Below are 23,900 nucleotides of genomic sequence, written 5' to 3' on the forward strand. Positions count from 1 at the left end.
TGCTTTTAAGACTCTGGATATTGGCCGTTGATGGGATTACATGGCGCCGGGGGCAGTCTCTGGGTGTGACCGCCTAGCTACTGGAAGATGGGAAATCTGGGCAGAAGAGGCCCAGTCCTGATCTGAGCAGGTTTGTAGGTCTCAGCCCCGGGTCCCACACACCTGGGTTCCTCTGCTGGTACCTTCATGCGTGAGGCTCGTGCAAATGTGTGGAGAGGGGCCTTGAGCATGGCTGTGGCTAGGTTCCGGAGTTCTTTGGCCTCAGGAGCTCTACTCGGGGCGGGGAGGGAAGCTGGAGCCCATCCCCTTCGAGGGGCCCCAGGGAAGACAGCCAGGCATGCGGGCAAGAGACTCTCTGCATCGCTCTCTTCCAGGAGCTTGCTTTGTAAGTCAAAGTTTAAGCTTTTTAAGCTTTTTCACCTCAAAGTTTTTTTTTTTTCTCAGCGAAACCAAATGGAAAAATGGATTCAGTTGCTATCGAGAGAAAATGAATGAGACCGAGTCATTAAAGTTGTGTTACCTCCCACCCCTGACCCACACCCTTCCCCTTCTGTTTAAAGCTGCTTAATATGTGACCATTCTAGGGGGCAGAGAGAGAGAGAGTATGGGGGTAATGCACTTGCTTGGCATGTGGAGGAACCGAGTTCGATCCTTGGAAATACAGACTGTCCCAGGGATATGCCTAGCACCTCTGGTTGTGGTCCAGCTTCCCCACCCTCCAGTGTTATCATCCATCTTTGTAATGGCTGTTTCATCATTATTTATTCATTTTTTGATGGTGGGGCATACCCAGTGATGCTCAGGCCTTACTTCTGGCTCTGTGCTCAGGGATCACTTATGGCGGTGCTCAAGGAACCAGAGGGGATGCCTGAGATGGAACCTGGGTTATCTGTATGCGAGGCAAATGCTCTGCCCGCTATACTGTTGCTTTGGCTCCTCACCATGATTTATTTTCATTTGGTAATCTAATAGCTTGTTTGTGTGAATTGCAAATTTTGCTAACTTCATGTTGAGGCTTCTTAAAATACTATGTACTGGCAAAGTATAACAGTTTTGTGGTTACTTTGGACTATTTACTAAAATTTATTCCATTATTAGAATATCAAATAGTGAAATTGATCAGTTTTCTGGACTGCTCTGCAAATGCCAAAGGACATGGTGTTCTTGGCTGGGCCTCTAGTCCCAGTTCTTTGCCTGAAATTAGGAAGCTGAGGGATCTGAGCCCTCCTTCCTTTCAGCCCTCGCCCTAAACATTTCATCCACTGAACGACTGGACAGTGGTATTTCTGTGCGGTAAGCTGGTGAGTGAATGGGTTGAGTGTAAACCAAATCACCAATAATGAACTGGTGAATAACTGTCATTAGCAAATACAAATAGAACATGTTGCTCTTAGAAAATAAGGTTGAGAGTAAGGGGTTTTCTTCTGTATGGACAGGTTGTGGCTTTGGGCACTTTCCCTGGACTTCAGGATGACTTTTGGTTCTAGCCCCACACCACCATATTTAATTAAGAATATTTTGAAGCGTTAGAAAGAATGGAGGAAATAAAATAGACAAGAAGGAATAGAAGGGAAGAAACATTAGTTCAAAGAAATTCCCATTGTTTCAATAATCATGAACATTTTTTCTGTTTGCTCCTATGAACACAAGCAAACATATTCACTTGTATTCCTAGTGCTGTATGTGTGTGTGGGGGAGGGGAGTCCTGAAATTTGAACCCATGGTATTCCACATACAAGGCAAATGCTCTACTGCACAGCTACATCCACCACCCACCCCTACTTATATTTTTTAGACAGAGTTTCTCAACCTTTCAGGAACCATGGCTTCCTTCCTACCTTGTTTCATTCCTGTGCCCCCTTGTCCTATTGGTTGGTCTCCATTCACATGTCATGGTTCCTGTTCACGTGATATTTTTTTAAAATCTCTGGTCTCTTAGAATATCTTGGAGGCCCATAGAGGGGGCATAGCATAGAGCCCCTGATCGACAGGGATGGGTACTTGATCATTGTATGACTGAAACACAAGCACGAACGTTTGTAAGTCTGTAACGGTAACCCCCACAGTGATTCACTAATTAAAAAACACCACTATCTTAAATTATTTCAAAATAAGTGATACTCTGTAGACCTTTTTCCTTACAAATACTTGCTGTATATCTCCAAAGAATAAAACTTTCTTCTCCATAATCAATGTGCATTGTCTCCTCAATAATAAAACTCATGCTTGAATGTTATCAAATGACCACTGCATGCTCGGATCTCCCCAATTGTGCCCCAACTTTCATTAAAAAGATTTCTTTAGCCTAGGATTCTTCAAGGAACAAGCAATACTATCGGTTGGGATCTTTCTTAGGTCTTTTACTTTGCCATCTCTAACCTCTCCCCTTTCTTCATGACACTGACTTCTTGAACACAGCGTTTCTGATAAAATGTGGTGCACCTTTGCATGCAGATTTGTACACAGCTCCCTTGAATCCAAGGTATGCAGATAGGAGCTTGTCTTGTCAGCTTCTGGGCATGAGCTGACTCCCAGCACTCATCAATCCTGACCCTCATCTGTCTATACAGCCACAAAGCTGCCTCTACTCCGCTCACTGGTTCCTGAATCTTATTTCCTTGCTTTTTTTTGGTAATTATTATATTTTTTACATTATATTTCCTCCTTTCCTTCCCTCTGCTGTCTGTTGTGATGCTGGAGTTAGGTGTGGTTGCACAAACTTGGTTGTGATGCTCACATTGTTTGGGTGTAGTGCTCATGGTTGCACAGCTGATATTCAATGGAGGGTCATGCTGCTTTTAGTGAAGGTGCAGGCGTACATGCTCACTGGGGTCTATACACTGTAGTTGTGGTGGTCACACACATTCTGATTGCAGTGCTCAGTGGGACGTGCTTCATGCACAGATAGGGCTCAAACATCTGCGATCTAGCACATCTCTTTAGGGGCCATGCTTCCCTGGGGTCTCACCTTTCAGTTGTGGGGCTTAGAATCTGGCTGTGGCATGGTCAGAAATTACTGGTGTTGCTGAAGATCACAGTTAGCTACCAGAACCATAAGGCAGCCCAGGAAGCGAACTCATAACCTCACACTTGCAGGTTCTTTTGCCACTGGACTATCTCTGGCCTCTTGAGCAATATTTCTGATTTTAAAAACGCAAGCACCTGATTTTGACATTCCAATTGTGAATTTTTTTCCTTTTCCTTAGATCTGAGACCTGGGGGAAAAAAGAATTAATCTCCCTATTAGTACTAAAAAGCACAAGCATAAAAGACCCTCTGAAACAGCTTCCATTCCATTCATGATTCTAACTTCTAAAAATCTCGTCAAACAAACTCCTCTGTCTGGTTTTTCCAAAGATGAGTAGGCTGGGATAAACTCAGTGATGGGGCACTTGCCTTGCATGTGGGAGGCTCTGGGTTAGATTCCTGGACTGACAAACCCCATCTGAGGGAGGAGGATCAGGGAAATGAGACCGTTGGTCCCAGGTCACAAAGCTCGGGAATGTCCAACCCAGCGTTTGATCCCAGATTTGCCTAATTCCAAGGTGCTCTGCCTCACTGTGTAGTCCTGTATGATAGCTACATATGCTGATGAATGCCATTGGAGTATTTATTTAAGGAGCAACATGATACCGCGGTAAAAATAACACCGTGGTTGAAGTAGTTCTCTGCACTTTGAAATGGAGACAGTGCGAAGGCCATGTGGGGGAAGGGAGTTGCGGGCTGAATGAGGGCTAGAGACTGAGCACAGCGGCCACTCAACACCTTTATTGCAAACCACAACAGCTAATTAGAGAGAGAGAACAGAAGGGAATGCCCTGCCACAGTGGCAGGGTGGGGTGGGGGGAGATGGGATTGGGGAGGATGGGAGGGAGGCTGGGTTTACTGGTGGTGGAGAATGGGCACTGGTGAAGGCATGGGTTCCCGAACTTTGTATGAGGGAAGTATAAGCACAAAAGTGTATAAATCTGTAAAAAAAAAAAAAAAAAGAAAAGAAAAAAAAACATAGAAAAGAAAAAAAAAATTAGATATTGAGCTCCCATTTGACCCAGCAATACCACTGCTGGGAATATATCCCAGAGAAGCAAAAATGTATAGTCGAAACAACATCTGCACTTATATGTTCATCGCAGCAATGTTTACAATAGCCAGAATCTGGAAAAAACCTGAATGCCCTAGAACAGATGACTGGTTGAAGAAACTTTGGTACATCTATACAATGGAATACTATGCAGCTGTTAGAAAAAAGGAGATCATGAAGTTTGCATATAAGTGGATGGGCATGAAAAGTTTCATGCTGAGTGAAATGAGTCAGAAAGAGAGAGACAGACATAGAAAGATTGCACTCATCTGTGGAATATAGAATAACAGAGTGGGAGACTAACACCCAAGAAATGTAGAAAAAAGTACCAGGAGGTTGACTCCATGGTTTGGAGGCTGGCCTCACATTCTGGGAAGAGGGCAGCTCAGAGAAGGGATCATCAACTATAATGTGCTCAGAGGCCATGCAGGGGTAGGGTGTTGTGGGCTGAATGTGGGCTAGAGACTGAGCACAGCGGCCACTCAACACCTTTATTGCAAACCACAACAGGTAATTAGAGAGGGAGAACAGAAGGGAATGCCCTGCCACAATGGCAGGGTGGGGTGGGGGGAGATGGGATTGGGGAGGGTGGGAGGGATGCTGGGTTTACTGGTGGTGGAGAATGGGCACTGGTGAAGAGATGGGTTCCCGAACTTTGTATGAGGGAAACATGAGCATAAAAGTGTATAAATCTGTAACTGTACCCTCACGGTGATTCTCTAATTAAAAATAAATAAATTAAAAAAAAAAAGAAATGGAGACAGTGTGCACAACCAGGCAACACTCCATTTGTCCGTTTTCTTTCTGAACCCTTCGTGGTCTTTGCTGTCAAATCAGCTGCTGACACTTGTGGGGAGTTGTGTGTGGGGGGGGGCGGGGGGAAGTAACGCGTCTGTCGCATACTGTCTTTCTTTGCAGCATGAATTCTATCTCTTTGTATAAAACAAGCACAGCCTGAGGATGTGCAACCAGAGTTGCTGCTGAATTCACTCACAGAGCTGGGCACTGACCCATTTTCTGTATTTAGAGTGTATAACGGCTAGATCAGAGGACTGAAAGCTCCGGATGCTTTTGAGCATTGCCTGTATTCCTAATTAGATTTTTTTTAAAGTAGAATCTGTCAATCTATGGCTATAAACAGTGCCTTCTGGTTTTTTGATGACATGGTGAAAATATAAATGGTTTCTGCAGATTGCATTTTATTATCCTCACTATTAAGCACTCAGAGTGAGTGCTGGAGAGGATCATGGTCTGATAATGTTGATTAAATAACTGCAGGCCTGAACTTCTGTGCTGATTCTTTGCCAACCCAAACTGAAGAGATAGAAGGAGCTCTCGTTATAGAGGGAAGCGTTAGCAATATAAGTGCCACAAAGAGGAAACATCTTCAGAAGGCTGTGCTATGTGTCAGTGCCTCCATGGTCTGAGTTAAACACCCAATTCTGGTCCCCTCTTTGCTATTGGCCAGTTGTATGATCTTGAACGAGGAACTTAATTCACCAGATATTGTTTTTCTCATCTGTAAAATGAAGGAGCTGTGCTTTTTCTTGATTCTGTTGTCAAGGGGCATGGAAGGACTTGCTGGAAAGATTCCTGGATGCGGCATGGGGGAGAGCTGGGGTCAGAGAGGGTGGGAGCAGAGAGATATAGAGTAGCCACTGCCATTATCCTACTGAGAGACAATAGGAATGATGAATGCAAACTATTATCATTCATCTGCTTCAGTCTTGCAATTTATGTCAATTGCTTGGTCCATTGTCGTTCTCTGTCCAGATTTCATTTCCAAAAGCAACACTATTGTAGTGTTTTATCTTTCCCCCTGAATTGTGGATTCCTCTGGGGAGGGTCCAGATCTTGTTATTTTTTTTGTTCCGTTCATACCTGTTATAATGCATGACATGAAGGAAGTATTCTGTAGATGATGGATGGGTTGGTTGCTAATTTTGGCTTAGATTAGTATGGTTTCTGATAATTTGGAAAGAATTTCTGTAGAATTTTGATTTTTTTTAGCAACCCCACGAAGAAGACAGAAATAGAGGCACATTCATTTCAAAATAAATGTGAAAACTAAGAGCACATTTTGCTCTGTTTTGCAGTTTAAGTGTAAAATATGCAGAATATTCTTGTTAAATAAGTCAAATGTGATCAAGAGAGAAGTGAGCATGATGAGCCATACACAGTCTACTTCAGTGAATTAAAAAGGTGTGATCTTCATTTGCAGTTTGTAGGAGGAAACCGCCATATTCTGAAAAAGTGTCCCTGTTTTTATACAACAATTTAGAGAATACATTCATGTCTTTTGAAAGTTCATTCAAAATTGATTGCATTTCATACTGAGCAACTGCCTGAGTCCTGGGACTATTGTTTAGTCAGCCAGTTTCAGATCATTGCAGTAGACTTTCTAACACTTATTGAAACCCCTCTTTTAACCTGAAGTTTATTAGTGGACAGATTGCTTTCAAACCTACTAAAGATTAATTAAGATATTTCAGAAGCAATTTGTATAAATGGTGATGATCAACTGAGAGACTGATTCTTGGCAGCCTTTAACTGTGCATGGCAATTATGTAATAACAATAGTAATGAAATAATTTGCTGAGTGTAGCACTGTGATTTGCGATATAATACATTATAAGCACATCATAAAATGTCATAAAGCTGAGTCATTTTCTTTACTAGCCTGTTAAAAAAATTTCTTTACTTCAGTCACCTTGATTTCCAATAGTGTTAATGATAGGTTTCACGTGTCAATATTCCAATCCTTTGTACTCCGATAAAAGTGAGGGCTTCCTCATCTACTGTTTCAGCCCCCCAAAGGCACCCGCTATTGTTTCTGCTCCCTCCTGACTTTTTAAAGGAGACCTCAGTATTTCAATTATTTGAATAAATTTGAATGATTCCACTGCCATGGACAAGCTCAGAAACCTAATTGGCTTTCAGTACTTTGGGAAGGAAATTGAACACAGATGAGATTGCTCAATAATTGCTTGCATGAAATAGCATGATGACACATTATGATGTTGGTGTGTTTCTATTTTGGGTTTAATTGCTAAGGTAGATGACAGTATTTTTCTTTTCTTTAAAACCACCATGGACTTGGTAAATTATCCATTCATTGACTTTTTAAAATCTGACACAGCTTATACCTCCAACAAGTATTTTCATTAGTAATGAAAGTGAATTAATTACAATGAATCAAGCAGAAAAAAATAGGGGTGATAGAATTGTCAACCTAAATACTTCTGTGGATCCCTTCGGTTGGAGATATGTGTAAGTTCATCATACTCAAACTTAAAATCAAGGTAATGGCTATAGTTTTGCCCAGACATTCCTAGTAGGTTTCTTGTTTTGTCATTTGGCTTTGTTTTTACATTGAATAAATTAGGGAACCTTGGCTGCTGTGAGGAGTGAGAAGAGAACAACTGGAAGGTTGGAACAGTGGCATGATCTATCTTTACAGAATTACCCTGACTACAGTGCTGAGAATAGCTGGGAGAGAGGCAAGGCAGAAACAGTGAGGCCAGCTAAGGACCTCTGGAAATATCGATGTGTAAGTTGACCGTGGTCGGGAGTAAGGTGGTTGAGTCGAGGCAGTGAGAAGTGATTGGACTTTGGCTCGGTTCTCCAGGGAGTACCAACAGGATGTGATGGTATGTGTGATACGACGTGGAAAATGGAGGTCAACATGCCTCTTGGATGGATGGGCAGAACACCTGCAAGCATGGAATTGAATTGCAGGGATTAGTTAATCAGAGGAGTAAGGCGCAGCTATTCATGCAGAACAAATTGGAGGATTAATAAAGTGCTCTCGACGTTTCATATTGCTCTTCTCTATTAACCCCTGGATGATACTTCTGTAATTTTTTTTTTTTTTTGCCATACCAGCTGTTCTTAAGGGCTATTCCTGGCTCTGTGCTCAGGAGTGACCCCTGGAGGTGGCGCATGGGAGTGGGGGGAACCATATGCAGCGCTGAGAATTTGAACTGGGTTTAGTGGGATGCAAGGCAAAGGCCTTAATCCCTGTATCACCTCTCAAGATTCGTCAGAATTCAGATTCTCTCTCTCCTCGCTCCCCTCTCCCCACTACCCCACTATGTCAGGCTCCGTGTTTCTTTCCAGACTCCCTTTAAGAACTCTACTGAACTAATGACTCTGCCCTGTGTACTTGGGAGAGTGATCGAAGACTGGTGACTTGTCCTAAAGGTCACTGGAAGTCCTGTCCATAGGGAGGCAGGCTGTGAACACTTTGGGAAGTTATCTTCACACCTCCCTATTTGTGGACAATTGCAGTGGGTCTTGCTATCCTAAAAGAAACACTAATTAGCAGTCTTTTTTTTTTTTTTTTGCTTTTTGGGTCACACCCAGCGATGCTTATGGGTTACTCCTGGCTCTGCACTCAGGAATAACCCCTGACCATATGGGATGCTGGGAATTGAACCTGGGTCGGCCGCATGCAAGGCAAACGCCCTACCCACTGTGCTATTGCTCCAGCCCCAACTAATTAGCAGTCTTTATAGTGAACATTTATAATGTGTGACTTTGTAAACACCTTATGAAGATGTTGCTGAGAGGAATTGCTGTGTTTTGTTTTTTTTTTTTTTAATTTCTTTTGGTTTGGGGGCTATCCCTGGCAATGCTCAGGGCTTTCTCTCCTGGCTTTGCATTCAGGGATCACTTCTGGCTGGTTTAGGGGACAATATGGGGTTCCAGATTATTAACCCAGATTGGCTGTGTCCAAGGCAGAGGCCCCACCCACTGTATTATTGCTACAGCCCCTGAATAGGTAGATATTGGAAGGTTTGGGAGGCCTGGGAATCCCTATTTCTCACTTGAATTGCAGATGAAGGTGCTATTGCTGTGCGAATCTCAGGGCATGGCATATTGGGGAGCGCGGTCCCTCACTCAGTTTCTGGACTCTGTTCAGTTAATCGTTCTAACAAAGGTCCTAGTGCCTCTAACCCAGAGAACTGAGTTGGAAAGAATGAATGGTGCTTGGATTGGTGGAGAGCAGTGTTTCGGCTGGGTCTAGAGGAGGGAGCAGAGTGGGAAGGAGGCAGGGAAGGAACAGAGGTGGAAGTGAGCACCTTCTTCTGTGCTCAAGCTGGGGTGCCTACTTCGGGCTCCTGTTCTTCCCGTCAGCCTCGAGTCTAGGCTGCCCTGACACTATTGTATCAACTCTGCTTGACTATTTTCAGCAGCTCCGCCTCCCACGTGGGATTATTTCAAGTGATACCTGAGCATTTCAGAAAGTTAGATGGGATACGAATATTTTCCTATGACTCTTTTCTATTTCTAACCTCTTTGTAGTTTTATATTTAAAGTGCATTCCTGTACATAGGCATTTTATCATATTGTATTAAATGTTTTAAATTTCCTTATTCACCTAGGTCAAAATCATATAGTTATCACACATTGGCGCTTACTGACTTATTTGCTGATTATTTTATTTAACATTCCTTAAAGTTTTGTTGGAGTAAGCAATATGAAGTAATTTTTTTTTCCTTTTTGGTGCACTCAGGAATTACTCCTGGTGGTGCGCAGGGGACCAAATGGGATGCTGGGAATCGAACCTGGGTTGGCCTGTCCACTGTACTGTCACTCCAGACCCTAAATTTTTTTACATGCCTAGGAGGCAGGTTGGGATTGGGAAGGAAACTGAGGATATGGGTGAAGGAAAGGTCACACTGGTGGTGTTGAAACATTGAATGCTTGAAACAACTGTATAATGAAGAACTTTGTCAATCATGGTGTTTGTAATATGAATTAATATTTTTAAAAGTGCATTCCTGGGCACTGGAGGAAAAATGAAAAACATACATCAATATCTTAGACTTTAACCTCACCATATTAATAATCATGTTGAAGAAAATAGAGATGGAGATTGTTATTTTTGTTTTATTTTTAAAGCAAGACTCATTTATGTGCTCCCTGTAGGAATGAACTTTTATTTATTTATTTATTTGTTTATTTTTTAGCCACACCCTTTGGTGTTCAAAGCTTATGGCTCTGCATTCAGGGATCACTCCTGGCTCTATCCTCAGGGAACTATATGGGTGCTGGGGATTGAATTCAGGGTAGCCACATGCAAAGCAAATTCCCTACCCTTGATGGCCAGATTCCCAAAGTGATATACTTATCAGGAACAACAGATATATTTTTAAAGTAATAAGATGGGGGAAGGGAGAGCTTCAAAGAATGGTGTAAACTTACAAGTTGATGTAAGCAAAACCACACACAAAAAGGAAATTAAAATCCAACAGTTTTTCCCCGTTCTTGAAAGTCCACCAGTCATTTAAAGACTCTTGAATAATAAAAACAAATCACTGGGCTCCTGATGAATTAAGAAAAATTTATTCCATTTTTCCCCTCTTTTATTCTTTTGCAGCAAGTAACTGGCAGGAGTTTTGGTGACAAAGATTTTCGGACGGGCTTAGAAAATGGAATCCTTCTCTGCGAGTAAGTATATTGTATCTTTTGTTGGCTATAGTCAAGAAAAAAATAATTAGGCTATTAAGTGTTTCTATAAAACAACCAACGTTTTGTTTACAAATTAAAATCTCTGGAAATAACAGTAGCATAAGTCAGAGAGTCTTGGCAATAGCATTCAGGGGACTGTGACAAAAGAGCTACTACTTTTACCACTGAATCCGCACGTCCTTCTGATTACCTGGGTACACATTCTTACATTGTAAAAGCTGCATGGAGCTGAGGAAGAACTTGCAGACACTTTTTCTGGTATGAAATTGTCGCAGTCCCCACCACTCCCCACAACTTCCCCTCCTCTTTCTGAACAAAAGCCACTTGTGTTCAGTGAAAATACTGCTCAGTATACTTAGAGCAGCTTAAAACACAACAGAGCCAGTTCTTCCTCCCTGCACCTACTACCCGGGAGAGAATTTTAAATTTGTTCACATCTCAGTTCGAATATGAGCAAGGACTACCGGATTTAAATGTTATGTTTGGAACCTGCGACTCTGTCACAATGAATTTCTGGACTTTTCTGGAAAGTGGTTCTAGACACACAAAAGATGGATGCGTATTAGCTTCAAATTGAGATGTCAGATGTTGCTGCTGTTTTTTGTTGAGGCGAGTGCACGCACACACACACACACACACACACACACACACACGGCTCCTAAATATACAGTGCGATAGTTTTTGAAAACTGAACCTGTCTGTGGACTGGAGCCATAGCACAGCGGATAGTGTGTTTGTCTTGCATGCGGCTGACCCGGGTTCGATTCCTTCGTCCCTCTCGGAAAGCCCAGTAAGCTACCAAGAGTATCCCACCTGCACGGCAGAGCCTGGCAAGCTACTTGTGGCATATTCGATATGCTAAAAACAGTAACAACAAGTCTCATAATGGAGATGTTACTGGTGCCCACCTGAGCAAATTGATAAGCAACGGGACGACAGTGCTACAGTGCTACAGTGCCTTTCTGGCCTACACTCTAATCAAGGGGTGGAACTGTAAATCAACTTGGACACTGAGAAAAGCAGTGTTCTGACTTCTCTGACATGGCCTCTGGCTTGCTTCTGTTCACCTGTCTGTGAATGAAACCATATAGAAAGAGTTCCTATTTGGATGATTTAGTTTCAGAATACTGTTGGGACTCACACCCACCAAGAGTCTGGGTTTTGGAGCCTGAAAGCTAGAGACACAGGTCCTTACTTGACAACCACAAATCATTTAGCCTCCTTGGGTGTTTTTCTGGGGGCAAGGCAAAGAGGAGGCACACCCATCACATCAGTGCTCAAGGCTTACTCCTAGCTCTGCAGTCAGAGATCACTCCTGGTGGTGCTCAGGGGACCATATGTGGTGCTGGGGATTGAACTGTGGTCTGTCTTATGCAAGGCACACACTTTATCTCTTGCGTTTTTACCCCTCTCTCTCTAAAGTGGTAAACAGGGTCTAGTGAGTTAGTTCAGGGCATGTCGTTGACCCAAGGTGCAACTCCTGGTACCTTATATTGTTCCCCAAGTACCTCCAGGAGTGATGCCTGAGTACAGAGCAAGGAATCAGCCATGAGAACTTTTGGGTGTGACCCTCCCCCCCCCAAATAAAATAAAAATAATAAAATTAAAAGTCAGCCAAACACAATTCATACCCGTTTCTTAAGTTTTCTGTGAATTTCAGCAGGACAGTCCAGAAAAGGTGTCTGAATGATACAGTGCTATGCAGGAATTATTGTGTAGTGCCTTTTAATTTAGCTTGCATCTGTTTTTTCCCTTCCTGCTTCTACTGACCGTCTTTCCTCAAAGGGAAATTTATTTCCCCTGATTGTTGTTCTGTATCTTCCTTGAGAGTCCCCTTGCTTCTCCTGCTTTACATCCTTCACCCTTCACTCCCCTCCACCCTGCCCTGTATTAAGTCAAAATCAGAGGTCATTGTTAGGTAAATCATAATTAGTTTAGCACCTCACTACAGACAAGGCCATACAGGTTCCAAATACTCCCCCTATGTGGACTTGTGAGTTTGCCTTTCTGAAGATTCTACACGTATTTCTCTTCTGATATTAGAAGATTAGCCAGAATAGGGTCTACTGTTTGTGCATCATCTCTCTTAAGTCTTTAGTAACATTTTTTTTGGGTTTATCTAACATTTGTTCATAAGATCCTTGTAGGGATAAATACCTGGGAATAAATCCATCACTATCACTTGTCTAACTTATATTGAATGGGCTCATCTGAAGAAAGGGCTCTAGGTAGAGGTATTTGCACACATGGGATTTGGGTCTTACTCAGGAGGAAGATGTTGATTAGAGAATGGAGTCTTCCAGTTGTATGCAGGATTCCTATCCATTGTTCTTCTCTAAGCACTTTAATGAATGATAGGGTGGTCTAGGGGTGGAGTAGTAGGCTTGGGGTTTAGGCCACAGATTGGGACTAATGTGGTTAGGCAACGTAAATGCATGGATTATAGTCAGGTGCTTCTTTAGATAAATAAAGGTGTTGGACTGTTGACAGCTTGAGGAAGAAGCCAAAGGAATTAGACACAGCTGAGGATGTGGATAGACGTTAGTTGCCTGGGTAGGAAGGACAAAACTCCAAGACAAGTGAGTCTTGGGCAACAGCCTAAATCTTCTACCCCACAATGGAGAATGAGACCCACAAGTGAATTTGAAAGAGCCTGAGTTTCACAGCCTGAAAAACTCCTGCTGGCAGTGCAGGCAAAGAGTGCTAAAGAGGAATGAAATATGTTGGTAGAGGGAGGCAATCAGAGTCTCTATTGTGAGTCCTAACTAAAGCCTGGAGATGCAGCTGCATCAGGAGCCAGAGGAAGCAAGTAGAAACCAATTTCTAAGAGCAGAGCATGCAGAGCATGAAAATCAAAACGCCGTTGAGGGACTGAATGCAATGGAGTTTGGGAATAATTAGAGGGAAATTTCCCTTTTATTTTTGGGTAGGAACATGGCAAGTGTTGATCTCAGCTGAGTGTGTTGGCTGTGACAGACTGAGATGAGCAGATATCTCTTTTTGGGACTTGTGCCCAAAATCCAATCTGGCAAGAAGGGAGACATGTAGGTGTGTGGCTGGGTAATGACAGTCTTTGTCTGAAAGGCAAGCAGGTGAACTTGGAAGGTCTCGGGAAAGTGATGCTTTTAGGCCATTACTTCAATGGTTTTAAACAGTTGTCTTCAAATTGTAAAGTAATTTGAAGTTGTCTACGTTGCTCTCTCTCTCTCACACACATATACACACACGTTTTATATATTTTGGTGATTGAGAATATAACTCACAATCATCACCCATATGGCAGCATTAAAAATGTAACTTTTCACTTTCAAATTTTGAAAATGCATAATTAAACTCAAAATGTGTAATTTAAGACTAGGGCCATCACAACCTATAATTATCTTTAAAATTTTATGGGGAGCATTTCAACTTTGTGTTATTCAAAATAGAACTCCAGTTGGTGTATAATAAATGTGTTATGACCACAGTAGGCAAATATATGAACAGCATCTGTGAGGTCTTCCTTTTTGTTCAACTGACTCTCATCTTTATGTCTGATTTGGAGCAACTCTAAATGTTGGATGCCACTGTAGAGAGACCGTACATATTTCTTCCCCAAAAATGCCCTGAGTTCCTTATAAAATCCCACCCCCCACTGCCCTCCCCCAAATCATGCTGTTTGTCTGTCAAAAACACCCTTTGAGCCTGGGTCTTATTCTTTCACCACTCAGCTTCTGTGTTTACTTGTGGTCTCTTAAGAACTCTTACCCATTTCACAGGTCAAGTACAGACATAGAGAATAAAAGATTTAAAATGTGCAAGTCTAATTCTTTGGTTTTCATCATAACCACTGATCTGTGTTTAGTGTACAGGAATTTATTGGGAAAGTCAAGCAAGAGGTGTGTGTGTAGGAGCGGTGGGCAGGAGGCAGGATGAGTTGATGCCAGAAAACCTCATGATGGGTGAAAGACCATCGAGTGCAAACTGCTGGGTGTCTGCTGGACAGAGGGTGAAGAGGCACCCATGGTGTGGGTGTCTTGGGAAAATGGTGATCCCTCTTAAGAATACTAGGGACTAGAGAGATAGCACTATGGGAAGGAACACATGTGTTGTATGCAGAAGGACCAGGTTTGATCCCTGGCATTACATGGTACCCTGGTGACTGATGAAAGTAATGGAACTGGGAGTCATCCTTGAGCAATATTGGGTGGGACCCCAGGACCTTATGATGCCTTCCTGCCAAAGATGAGAAAACATGTTTAGTTAGAATGGAGGCATGAGAGAAGGAGAGAATAGAGGACTGTGATCAATGAGAAAGGTAAGGGCTTTAATTTTCTTAGGTAGAACCATGAAAACCGGAACAAACTGAGAGTTGTACGGAGAGTTTGTCTCTGCTAAAGATTGCAGAGACCAACAGGACAGAGAAGTAGACTGACACCTACAGGCAGCGTATAAGATGGAGACAGAGTAGCATTGAAGTATCCCTGGGAGCGCTTAGATTCTACTGTACTCTGTATCTACATCCCTTGTAGACATCAGTGATGATGCCTGCCTATAACTTGCAGCTATAGTACATATGAAATAGTCTGTGCCCACCAAATCACTTGAATATTGTTGTATTTATGCCATCATCATCTCTCTCTTCTCTGGCTATCTTTGCCAGGGGTGTCATAATAGCACTGGAGGTTAAATGCTTCAGTGATGGAAACCTTTCTCCAATCATTAAATAAAAGTTCTGTGGTCAAAGTGTGACAGAGCTGTCACACTGCTAGACACGCTAATTGAATACAGCCTTATGTCTTGAGAACTGGAAAGTTTCACAGGAAGACTTCAAAGCACGTTGACTACAGAGGCCATTCTGACCAGGGTGACTGACAGACAACTTCGGTTTCCCTGACCCCCTATCAGTCTTTTTTAAAAAAATAGTTTTAGAAAGAAATTATTAGTTTCCATTTCTGAGTATGATTATTGTTTAGCTGGACTCTGAAATTTCATCGCTGTCCAGGGGCTGTTAGATGATAGTCCTTGCGTGTTTTCTATCAGCCTAACTCTTATGAAGAATGGTTTTTTAAAAATTATTTTTAAAAGGTCACACATAAAACAAAACAGAAGTCTGTATGTGGCCCATAAAGCCTTAAAATGTTAACAATCTGAACCTTCACAGAAAAAGTGAAGCCAGCCCAGAGGACCATGAAATTAATTCTGGTATAAATGGCTCACCCTTCCAAGCTTAAGTAATTGAGTTTAGACAGTACAAAATGCTATTTGGCCAAGTCAGATAGCTTTAAAAAAAGATTTTTCTCAAGAGTTACTCTCTAACTCATCTCCTTCCGTTTTGAAAAGTTCTGCACATGATGTAGAAAAGTTAAAAGACTAATGCAATAATTGCCCCTAGAGCCAGAAACTGGGAGTCAGTGATGCAGGGGAACAGGCGGATGCAGAAAGAGAGCAAGGAAGTGTGAGGTGATGATTATGGCCATGGTGGCCTCGTGAAGAGAAGATGCTCCCCCTGTGCACTGAATTCTCATCCTCCTGCTACCTCTTTCTTATTTTCTCTCCTTTTTAGTATTCAAGGACACCTGTTTTATGAAAATTTGCTTCAAATCCTTTTATGAGAATATAATAGGTTATATTCTGGATAGATTCAATTTTGGAACTCTGTAGTTGAAGCCTATAAAATTGTCAGCAGACCCTCCCCGCTACCCTGCAGTCGTTCAATGATGTCATCAAATGGGCTTTAGTCCCTGATATGCTTCCTGTGTCTCCTGTCTCCTTTGGCAAGTTACCTAATTGCTCTGAACCTTAGTTTATTCATTTACAATGACATTGCACCCTGTTCATAGGGTTGCACTGAGGAGTCAGTGAATTGAGAAGCTGTACAAGACTCTTTGGTGAGTGCTTCGAACAAAGCAGGCAACTTAAGTGTTAGCGTTTCTCCCTTTGTCTATGAGCTGGGGAAATCACTGCCACCTGAGGTTGCTGAGAGAGGCCAGCAAGCCCAGACTGTAAAGCAGTTACCACTGTCTGTGCTTGGTTGGCACTCCAGACTGTGAGCCGTTGTCCTTATTATTGTTGGAAATAACCCAAAGTCAATTATGACTGTGACATAGTCGGTGCACCCCTGTGTCACCACACACCCGTCAGATCTCTCCCTGTGACTGCCAACAGACCACAGGGTGACGAATTTGGATTTTTACTTACTAGCTTTGCCTGCCCAGTCTGTGATCAAAAACTGGGCAAGATAGTTCGGGTCCCTTACAGACTTGATCATCTGTGAATAATGAGCTCTGGCTGGCAGAACTTGTGGCCCAGAGGGGTTGTTTTGGAAACACTGACCTTGACCTCTGTAATGATGTCATTTCCTCTCGCTGCCTCCAGTCTATTGTGGTTTATCTCCCTGGGAAACAATTCTGGAACCGTCCAGACAGAGTTTGTGAGTTTCTCTCTCTGCTTGCTAAGTTCTTCTACCACCTCGGCTCTGGCACTTAATTAGCTCTACCTCTCTGCCGTGTGTCTATATCCTATACCAGCTTGAAAGCTTCCTGAGGGGTATGCGATTTATCTTTCTATTTTCCTCACTTTATACACATCTGGCACACACGCATCTGTTACTTGTTGAATGAAACAAGACGGATAGTATTGTTTCCACCTGACTCCTTGATCACCAGGACCCTTAAGCTTTCTGCAGTCTTTATTCTGGCTTTTTATATATGGTTCTGAGGCCACACCCAGTGGTACATAGGGCTTCCTCGTGGCTCTGAGCTCTGGGAAGACTCCTGTCAGGCCTGAGGAACCGTGTGGAGTGCTGGGGATCAAACCCAGGCTAGCTTTGCGTGCCTCCTTTGCTCGGGCCCCATGTTTTCCAGTCTTAGCTCTTTTTGTTAATATTATCCTCTTTCCCCGGGTCTTCCTTCTTTTTCTTTCTTCTCTCCTTTCCCCTCTTCTTCCTTTTTCTCTCCTTAGCCTCCTCTTCAGTCTCTCCTCTCCCTCCGATTTTACATAAAGAATGCACCCTTCTCTATAAACTAGGAGTTTGGAGGATGGGGGAAATGGCTCTCTGCTTTCTTTGTGTATAACATTCCCCGTTATCTCTCTCCTTCCTGGTGCTCATGAGGTGAACTTATGGGTCTGGTTCTGAGTATCTAAGTCTGCAAATAAGTGACCAATAAAGAATGTCTTAGTAGACTTTTGTCTCAGTTCTTCTGTTGCCCAAATAATTTTCTGAAGATAAGAAATCTGTTGGCAAACACTTATGTAGATCCCCTCTGAAATGAATGAGCTTGTTATTCTAAGGTGAGGTTTTGCTTTGAATTCTTGTCCTGAATTCAGCCTGAGATGCAGTGCCACAGATTTGTACCAGGTTGGAAGTTGATGGTGTAAATTTGCACAGAGAAACTTTGTCATCTGGAGATCTAATTGGATAATAACTGTGTTCTGCACAGCCTTGAATTAGGTACAAAAACATACGTATGTAAAGAAAATGAAAGGCTCAATCCCTGATTCTCCTGAGTTTTTCATGCTGGGGTACTGAACACACACACACACACACACACACACACGCACGTGCGCACACACACACGTGCATAGCCAGTTAAGTTACTGTGTAATTTCACATGTGAGTAAATGAGATAGTGACCCTAGATTTAATCCCCAAGAATTCAGGAAAGTTAAGCAAGTGAAGGTTGTTGTAATTTGGGAGACAGTTATGGGGGAGAAGTTACACTTCAGTGAACTTTATTTAATATGAGAGATCAGCGTGTAACGCCTTCAAAAGCCTTGAAGACGTTAAGAGGAGATGCCTCCAGCTCCAGGCACATCTTTTCAACTCCACCATTTTTCCTGCAATAACATATGCCTCAGAGACCTGGGCCCTATGAAAACAGGATAAGAACACTATTTGTGTCTCCCAAAGAGGATTCTAAAGAGCTATGCTTGGAATATCATGTTTCATTCAAATGAAAGAAGAAATCTGGAGGTCCGACCTCCATCGACAATCAGGGACGCTGTCTCGTTTGCCAAGGTATTGAAAATCAGATGGGCTGGACATGTAATGCGATTTGGAGACAACCACTGAACTAGAGCTGCTACCGAATGGATTCCACTCGACGTCAAAAGAACACGTGGCCGCCCACCTATTAGATGGTCAGACTTCTTCGTCAAGACCCTGGATGGTTTGAGGCTCTTCATGTTCCTGGAGCGAGCAAACGCCATGGGGCTACACTGGCATGTGACAGGGATGAATGGAGACGTTACTGGCTCCCACTCGAGCAAATCGTTGAGCAACGGGATGACAAATGATACAAGTGATGAGATTAGAAAGAAGAGATTATCCTACACAGGGACAAGAGAAAGAGATGGGTGTGGGGGAGGAATGAGTATGGCATTATCTTTGGCAATTCGTATCAATCCAAGTGGGGAAGGGCTTCTCTTCCTTCATTTAGCTAGCCTTCCAGAACCGGTGTGGTAAGTTCCTAGCATATGAGTGCCAATCCTGTAACATGTGCCCTCATGTACCCTCACTAGATCTGGAGTTTAGATCTTGACTCCATGAAGCATAAGCTCCAGGTTACCTTGAAGGCATGAAATTTAGGTAGAGAACTGGATGAAAAATGAAAATCAGTCAGGAAAGAGAGGTGGGAAAGGGAAGCAGGAAATAAGTGTTCTAGATGGAAGGAATAACTTACATGTAATTTCAAAAGTAGGAGGCATTGTAAGACTTGTTTCTAACATATGGAAAATGGAGACAGTGATAAGACAGGAAGAATCCAGGTTTCTCAGCACCTCATAAGCCATAGAATGATTTTTACTTTTTTTTTTTTTTTTTTTTTTTGCTTTTTGGGTCACACCCAGCAATGCACAGGGGTCACTCCTGGATCATGCACTCAGGAATCACCCCTGGCGGTACTCAGGGGACCATATGGGATGCTGGGATTTGAACCCAGGTTGGCCACGTGCAAGGCAAACGCCCTACTTGCTGTGCTATCACTCCAGCCCCTGATTTTTACTTTCTATTGAGTGTTTTCTTTGTTTATTTTTGAGCCATGCCTGGTGGTGCTCAGGAGTTTGGTTCTGTGCCCAGAGGCCACTCTTGGCCATGGTCAGGGGACCATGTTTAATGCTGGGTATTAAATCTGAGGCCAGATGCTTGCAAGGCAAGTGCTCAATTCCCATATTACCTTTCTGGGTTTAGAATAATTTTTAGATAGGATTTCGGAAGCAATGAAAGTTAGAAGAATTTCGAAGCGATCAGCAAATTTTATAGCTTGGGTGAATGAGAGAAAAGATTGAAAAATGATATAATTTCAGCCAACAATGACTTAATATAAGCTAGAAATGTAAGTGTGAGGTGTCACCTTAGTGTAAGCTCTCTGTTGGGAGAGGTTGTGTTTTTGATCTAGGAAAGAGAGTCTGGGATATGACTGTCCATGTTAGAGGTAAGTCCTGAAGGCATTGGGGAACACGCGTGGAGGTGAGAAGATGGATTACATTTATTCAGATTGCATTTGTCAACTGTTGCTGTACATTTCACAGATGAAACTGTGAAACAGTGCAGTGTTGTAAGGAGAGATCACATCAGAAGTAGCAGTGTTTCACCCCTGATCATAGAGAAGAGAATGAAGTTCACAAAAAAGTTGTCAGTTTTGTTGGGGGTAACACAAGAAAAGACCTCCTTGTGGAATGAATGGGACTTTAGTACACTTTAAAAATTATCTTACTGTTGTTTAGGTAAATAGTTACAGTAGCATTGATGTTTATGGTATTGATATACAAAGTAAATGCACCCTACTGCAACCCAAGTGCCTCTGACTCAAGCAAACTTTTAAGAAGCTGGAGGTCACCTGTTTGGCATGACCTTGACAGAAGCCAGCTTGCCTCACTAATCTAGACCCTGGAGATCATTGTCAATGAATAGCCATCTCTAGGATCTGCATGATTCCACTTAATAATGTCAGGTCTGATTCATGCTTCTGCATCGTCCCCAGAGGCTACTGTACCTTATCTAAGATACACATGGCCTACTTCCCTCCACTATAGAAAACAAAATGAGATTAGTCTGACCTAGTGGCATATTCACAGTGACTATATGGTCCGTCATTCAAACAAAATGATTTGAAGAATGACAGGTGATCTCAATCACATGCAGTACTGGAGTACCAATGGTATGTGGGACGGTCCTTGGCTAACTGGATTGTATGGTCTTTCATACATCCAGGCCATCCCTTCAAATCTGCCTTGCTTTGTTGGTTATTCACAAATCCATCCTTCCTGTAGTGCTTCCCTGTGGATTGTCACTCTGGACCAGATCTGTGCCATCACAGATGATGAAATGGTTGAGCTAGAACTGTCTAGAGCGCTTTCTTTTCATTAATTTTCTTTTTTTTTTTCCTTTTTGGGTCACACCTGGCTATGCACAGGGTTTACTCCTGACTCTGCACTCAGGAATCACCCCTGGCGGTGCTCAGGGGACCATATGGGATGCTGGGAATCGAACCTGGGTCGGTCGCGTGCAAGGCAAACGCCTACCCGCTGTGCTATTGCTCCAGCCCCTTCATTAATTTTCTTAAATTGAACCACTGTGAATTTCAAAGTTACAAAAATATTCATGATTGAATTTCAGGCATATATTTTTCCAGTATCATTCCCTTCACTAGTGCCCACTACTCTCCAGCCATGTCTCTGGTTTCCCTCCTGCTCTGCCAGCCTGCCGCTGAGACAGGCATTTTTTCCCTCGTGCCCAAGTGTTTCCTTCCCTAACTTACCATCCCACCTCTGCCCCAGTGGCCAGCTTCCTACTAAAGACCAGTTCTCACTCTCTTTGTTTCTATTGCCCTTGGGCATTTGGTATTTCCCTACAAAGCTTCTTTATATCCCACATATGAGAGAGATCATGCTGAGTGTGTTTCTCTCCCTCTGACTGATTTCACTCAACGTGATACTCTCCAGATCCATCCATGCAGAATTCTTTCTCTAACCCAGATTCCTACTCCAGTTGTAGAAAACTTGGGTTCCTTTGGGTCTTTCTAACTTTGACCTCAGCAGGCTGGTAAGAATTTGATAGCCCTGCTATGTAGAGTTCTCCTTTGTCTTTCTGCCAAATCACAGTTACCCTCACTGACTTGGCCTGTCTCCAGCTTCTCGGCATCAAGATTCATTAAGCTTTTAAGGTCAGATGAGGACATGTCAACCCACTCTTTTGAGAAAGATCTCCACGGAAAAGCTGCTTTTTTTTGTTTGAAGCTTGGCCTGGCTTAGGTGGGGACTTAGTCAAGGACAGGATCTTATACTGCCTTATGTTCAAAAATAGATAATTATAGATGGTGAATTGGTCAGACTTGGGGTAAGCGTAATAGACCCCTGCATTTGACTATGACTTTGTTTCAGTGTTTTCAAATCCTCTCCAAACAAATAGATCCTACTCGAAGAGAAACTTCATCATAGATTCTGGTCTTATTCAACAATGTTCTTCAGCATAGTGTACAAAAGTGAGAGGGTGTTGGAGTCAAAGCAACAGTACAGTTCATAGGGATCGTGCCTTGCATGGGGCTGACCTAGGTTGAGTCCCTGATAGCTCATATGGTCCCCCAAGCCCCCCAGGAGTCCTCCCTGAGCACAGAGCCAGGGATAAGACCTGAGCACCACAGAGTGCGGCCCAAAAAACAAAAAAGGAAAAAAGATTGAAGGCATTGTCTCATATCATGGTTGTTATTCTTTTTGTTACTATGTCGCTATTTATCCCTTATTTAAGATTTTCATTTACTTATTTATCTGTTTTTACTTTTTGGGTCACACCTGGTGATGCACAGGGGTCACTCCTGGCTCATGCACTCAGGAATTACCCCTGGCAGTGCTGGGGGACCATATGAGATGCTGGGAATTGAACCCAGGTCGGCAGCATGCAAGGCAAACGCCCTACCCACTGTGCTATCACTCCAGCCTCTATTTAAGATTTTATTATCCATGTAGAATTTCTACCAATATTTGCTGTCTGGTGGTGGTAAAAGATTAGCTCTTGTTTTTCTGAGTAGGCATGTATTACTCCATTATACTTGAATGACAGTCTTTTGGGGTAAAGTATTCTCGATAGGCAGAGTTTTGTCTTTGAGTAATGTGAAAGTGCCGTTCACTCTCTTCTAGCTTGTAAGCTTCTGGCTGAGAAGTTTGATGAAAACCTAATAAAGGTATGCTTTTGTATGTTTCTTTTTTTCTTTTTTGTATTTTGGGCCATACCCTGTGGTGCTTAGGGCTTACTCCCAACTCTGCACTCAGGATCACTCCTGGCAGGGGCTGGGGAAACACATGTAGACCCAGAGACTGAAACTATGTCAGCTGCATGCAAGGCAAGTGTCTTGCCTGACATACTATCTCTCAAGCCCATGTTCCCTTATTCTTTTCTCTAGTATCCTTCAATATACTATTTTTTATCATTTATTTTTGATCGTTTGCAAAAGTTAGAACTTGGTACAGGTGATTTTGTGTTTAAAAATTGAGGTGCTCTTACAGTTTCTTGGACTTCTACAGTTAACTCTTTCCTTAGACAGAAAATTCTTAGCTATCATTTATTTGAATATGTTCTCTGCTCCGTTCTCTCTGTCTTGTCACCTTCTGATACCTTCCTAACTCTTATGCTGTGCCTTCTAATGGAGATTCTCTATGTTTGCTCCTGATAGTCTTGTCATTTCTTTGAAAAGAAAAATCATCTTTTAATTTGATGGCAAATTGAAAGCCTTCATGAATGGATCAAATTGTTCCTAGCGGAGATCATGTAAAAAAGATTGTGGGAGAGTTTCTCACTCCCCTTGGGATTTTGTGGCCACTCTGGTCCTTTATTCCTGCCAACAGAAGATCTCATCATCTCAACTCTTGGCTCAGTGGCTGCACAGTTCTCTGAAGGAGGGGGGAATAGACTCAGCAGTTTCTGAGTTTTATATGCCAGGACACCTGACTGAGCTTAGGGGTCATTCCTGGCAGTGCTTAGGGGAACATATGAAGTTATCAGGTATTGAACAGGGGTCAGCTGCATGCAAGGCAAGCACATTAACATCTATTTTATCTCTTTGGCCCTAAAGACACTTATTTGATTGTTTTTGTTTTGTGGTGCTGGGAATGGAACCCATGTCTCACACATGAAAAACATGTGCTATACTGTTGAGTCACATGCCTGCACTCAGTTTTTGTTGCTTTTGTCCCTGATCTTGGTTTCTGCCAACAGCACATACTTTCATTCTTTGGCCTCTGAAAGGTGGACTGTTATTTCCACAGTATTGTCTCCCCTCCTGCTGGGTTAGCTCTGCCCACAGGAACGAGGACTTGTGTACGCTGTAATGTCAGGACACTCTTCGCTGAGGTACCCCTCCTGTATGAT

General features: G+C 42.7%; 1 protein-coding gene across 12 annotated transcripts in view; it reads left to right on the forward strand.

Moving 5' to 3' along the window:
* The window catches only part of LIMCH1 (LIM and calponin homology domains 1), a 367,764-nt gene that overhangs the window by 133,619 nt on the left and 210,245 nt on the right, over positions 1-23,900 (forward strand). For all 12 annotated transcript variants that reach the window (XM_055140738.1, XM_055140740.1, XM_055140745.1 and 9 more), the window contains exon 2: positions 10,467-10,537. In XM_055140738.1, coding sequence (XP_054996713.1) covers positions 10,467-10,537 — 71 coding nt within the window. The remainder of the gene's footprint in view (positions 1-10,466; positions 10,538-23,900) is intronic.

Source organism: Sorex araneus, chromosome 5, assembly GCF_027595985.1.
Source record: "Sorex araneus isolate mSorAra2 chromosome 5, mSorAra2.pri, whole genome shotgun sequence".
In the NCBI taxonomy this organism is placed as follows: domain Eukaryota; kingdom Metazoa; phylum Chordata; class Mammalia; order Eulipotyphla; family Soricidae; genus Sorex; species Sorex araneus.